Source organism: Pteropus vampyrus, unplaced genomic scaffold (genome assembly GCF_000151845.1).
Source record: "Pteropus vampyrus isolate Shadow unplaced genomic scaffold, Pvam_2.0 Scaffold17, whole genome shotgun sequence".
NCBI lineage: Eukaryota > Metazoa > Chordata > Mammalia > Chiroptera > Pteropodidae > Pteropus > Pteropus vampyrus.
In genome coordinates, this window is record NW_011888798.1 from 11,807,190 (window position 1) to 11,811,690 (window position 4,501).

At 38.5% G+C, this 4,501-nt stretch overlaps 1 protein-coding gene and 1 pseudogene across 2 annotated transcripts in view; one reads left to right on the forward strand and one right to left on the reverse strand.

Annotated features, from left to right (window-relative positions):
- The window catches only part of NCKAP5 (NCK associated protein 5), a 720,600-nt gene that overhangs the window by 488,143 nt on the left and 227,956 nt on the right, over positions 1-4,501 (forward strand). For both annotated transcript variants that reach the window (XM_023527517.1, XM_023527518.1), the window contains one exon: positions 1,305-1,373. In XM_023527517.1, coding sequence (XP_023383285.1) covers positions 1,305-1,373 — 69 coding nt within the window. The remainder of the gene's footprint in view (positions 1-1,304; positions 1,374-4,501) is intronic.
- LOC111736118 lies at positions 170-288 on the reverse strand (annotated as a pseudogene).

Consider the following 4,501-nt stretch of genomic DNA (forward strand, 5'->3'; position numbering starts at 1 on the left):
ACAAATAGATGCAATGCATGATCCTGGGTAGGATTCCGAACTGGAGGTAATTTGCTCTTTCACAATATTGGTACAATGGATGAAATTGAAATAAGATAGATCAGATTGTGGTATTGTATTAATGTTATGTTTCCTGAATTTGAAAACTAAACTGTGGTTGTTTATTTTACATCTACAGCACCTAGTATTTCTAGGTGGTCTCCCATCCAAGTACTAACCAGGCCCAACCTTGCTTACCTTCCGAGATCAGATGAGATTGAGCATGTTCAGGGTGGCACGGCCATAGACCAAAGAATATTTTTAATTGATGGGAAGAAGGTATAAAGAAAAAACGTTGATCTATGTGTCATGTAAAAAGGATGCCATATATTTGGGGGGAAAAAACTGTTTCGGAGCACTATACACCCCTTCCAAATGTCAAAGAGGGTTGGAGTCAAGGGGTAGTTACAGCCAGATTTTCTTGGTGAATGGGGCAGGTGGTCACTGTCACAACCATGGAAGGGTTAACACACAATTCTGGATTCAGGCTGGGGCCAACAGTGGATGAACTGGACCTAAATCGCCAGATGTGGAGGGCAGTTCTCATGCTACCATGTCATGTTCCTCTTAAAATGTAATATGCTTATAGTGATTACTTTTTTCCCCTTTATTATTCCACATAGTAACCTAGTAACCATATTTAACCTGCTATCTTATAGTACTCTTCTCAGCATTCAGATACCCACACGGCTCTGAGGGGCAAAAACAGCAGTAATTTTAAAACAAGAAAGAGAGGGAGAAAGACTCTTAAGTATAATTCAGTTCTTAAATTTATTATTTTCTTATGTTCAAAAGTCATTGATTAACAAGGAAAAAACCATATTTAGTTTGCATTTGGAGTTATGCTTTTGTGAATTTACCTGAGATCCTTTTCTATGGCCTAAACAAATATTGGATTGTAAAACTGTGACAGGTCTTAATGAAGTGGATTAAAACATTTCTTATATTTACGTTTTAATAGAATGATGTAAAGATTGTAATCTTTTTATAGAATACTCTTACATCAGACCATGATTTGATTTTCTACCTGTTCAGAATATCAAGTTTTATATTTCTCTAAATGGTAATGTATTTTTGTGAAACAAGATAAGACAGAAGTCATCCCTGAGATATTTATAATAGTACTTTGAGCAAACTTGTCTAAGTCTGTTCTAAAAGGTTGTTTTGGATCCTGAGGAGATATATTTAGTAACTGTATTGAATAAGTTGTCACATAATACAATATTTTATTGATTTATTTATATTATTTTTATATCTTACTGCAGGCAGAGAACTCAGCATTGGCTTTGGAAAATGAAAATCAAAGGGAGCAGTATGAGCGATGTCTTGATGAGGTAAGTGGGGTGGACAGGTTCTTAATGAGAGGCCACGCTGTCTAGGATTTCCTTAGTCAGATCTTAATATAGGTCTGTTCTAGCCTCAGCTGAACAGTAGCATTTTGTCCTGTAAAGAAAGGTTGTAAACACATGCACATTGAAAAGGAAGGTCAGTTGGTCTGTCCCCACTCCCCTTCCTCTCTCCTTCTCTCCCTATTTCACTATACAGGCATCTATAAATTCCTTTCGGTTATTGTTTCATGTTCTTGGGGCACAGTTAGGGGATGCTTCACTGTGTGATAAATCTTTCTGTCCAGCAAGTATGATCCCAGCCCGTGAATGAGAAAAGCCATGTCAGGGCACGCCACATTTCCAACTGGATGCCGTTTCTGAAAAAGCAAATGCTTGATAGAGTGGGCGGGGATGATGTTCACAGCTGTCGGCCAGAAGGAAAAAATCAGTATATTGAGAAAAAGCCAAGAAGAGAAAAGGAAGTGAAGAAGAAAATTTGAGCAGAATGAAAGAACACAGGGCCCATGCATGAGTAAACCTGAGAAATATTACTTGACGATAATGAAGAGATGAAGGCAAAGATGGTGGGCATTTCACAGTGCCTGAGATGTGATGGGAAAATTGAAGTGTGTGCAGGACCTTCATTCTCTCAGCCATTCCTCTCACACTCTGTCAGGGATCATGCTATCAATACATACTGTCTCATCCAGTCAGGACTGCCCATTTGCCTCACTGACAAGCTCTCATCTGGGATTTGGTTGGTGATTGAAATTATTAATTTAATGTATTGACCTTTTTAGTAATTTGCCCAATACCATAAAACTTGCACATGTCATTCTAGTGAAGTCAGTTTGAGAGTTGTTATAATATAGCGGACACAGATGTTAAGAAAATAAGAAAAACTACATTTAATCAGATTCTACTACCTTACCAGTGGAAACTAGTAATGTATCTTCAGTCTTTTTCTCTTCACTAACAATTGGGAAAACCTTTTCCAACAAACTCCTCTTGATCTTTCTTACCCCTTCCCTCACCTTGATCCCCCTCTCCACTCTCCCATAATGTGACTGGTTATACTATAAAGAACACAGGCTCAGTCAAGTCCCAATTCTGACATCATCACCACCACCACCATATACCTCTCTCCTCCTTTCAAAGTGGAAGTGGCCTTTCTCCTCAGAGTCCCAGTTGTGCTTGGTGTTTTCCTACACCGGTGATTCTTGAAATGTGATCCCTGGACCAGCAGCATCAGCCTCGCATGAGAACTTCTTAGAAATGCAAATTCTCAGGCCCAACCCCAGACCTACAAAATCAGAGACTCTGGGAGTGGGCCTGGTGATCTATGTCAGGAAGTTCTCCAGAGGTGCAGTCCTTGAAACACAGGCCACTTTGTCTTTGTTGTTTGTTTTTATTATTTTTTTTTAATTAAGTTTATTGGGATAACATTGGTTAATACAATTATATAATTTTTAGGTGTACATAATAATTTGACATCTATATATTCTATTGTGCGATTACCACCCAAAATCCAGTTTCCTTCAGCTACTATATATTTGATCCCCTTTACCCACTTCGCCCTTCCCCTCCCCTTCTACTTTTGACCCCCTTTACCCCGTCTACCTCTCCCCTCCTTCCCCACCCCCTACCCTCTGATAACCACTAGTCCATTGTCCATGTCCCTCAGTCTCTGTTCGTCCTGTTCATTTGTTGCTTTTAGGTTTATACCACACATATAAGGGATATCATGTGATTTTCTACTTTTTCAGTCTGGCTTATTTTGCTTAGCATGATTATCTTGAGGTCTATCCATGTTGTCGCAAATGGCAGTATTTCGTCTCTTCTTATGGCTGAGTAATATTCCATTGTATACATGTACTACAGCTTCTTTAGCCAGTCATCTATCGTAGGACTTTTGGGTTGCTTCCATGTCCTGGCCATTGTGAATAATGCTGCTATGAACATTGGTGTGCGAATATGGGTTTTTAAGTCTTTGGGGTAAATACCCAGTAGAGGGATTGCTGGATCATATGGAAGATCAATTCTTAGTTTTTTGAGGACTCTCCATACTGTTTTCCATAGTGGTACCAATTTGCAGTCCCACCAGCAGTATATGAGGGTTCCTTTTTCTTTGCATCCTCTCCAGCATTTGTTATTACTTGTCCTGTTGATTATAGCTATTCTAACAGGTGTGAGATGGCATCTCATTGTGGTTTTGATTTGCATTTCCCTAATTGCTAGCAATGTTGAGCATCTTTTCATATGTTTGTAGGCCATTTGTATGTGCTCTAGGGAGAAGTGTCTGCTCAAGTTCTCTGCCTTTTTTTTTTGATAGGATCGTTTGTTTTTTTTGTTATTGAGTCATATGAGTTCTTTGTGTATTTTGGATATTAGGCCCTTATCAGAGACGTTGCTTGCCAATATATTTTCCCATTCGAATGGTTGTCTCTTTACCTTGTTGATGGTTTCTTTTGCTGAGCGCAAGCTTTTTAGTTTGATGTAGTCCCATTCCTTTATTTTTACCTTTATTTCTCTTGCCTTTGAGGTGAAATTCATAAAACCCTCTTTAAGTCCAAGGTCCTTGAGTTTAGTTCCTATGTTTTCTTCTAAGCATTTTATTGTTTCAGGTCTTTTATTTAGGTCCTTAATGCATTTTGAGTTAATTTTGATGTGTGGTGATAGACAACAGTCTAATTTCATTCTTTTGCAGGCGGCCTTCCAGTTTTCCCAGCACCACTTATTGAAGAGGCTTTCTTTTCTCCACTGTATGTTTTTGGCTTTTTTTCGAAAATTATTTGCTCATATAAATATGGGTTTACTTCTGGACTTTTGATTCTGTTCCACTAGTTGTGTGTCTGTTTTGCTGCCAATGTCATGCCGTTTGATTACTGTCTCTTTGTAGTATAATTTGAAGTCAGGCAGAGTGATGCCTCCAGCCTCATTCTATTTTCTCAGGATGGCTTTGGTAATTCAGGGTCTTTTGTGCTTCCATATAAATCTGATGATTTTTTGTTCTACTTCTTTAAAAAATGCTGATGGGATTTTGATGGGGATTGCAATAAATCTGTATAATGCTTTAGGTAATATGGTCATTTTAACTATGTTGATTCTTCCAATCCAAGAACACGGAATCTCTT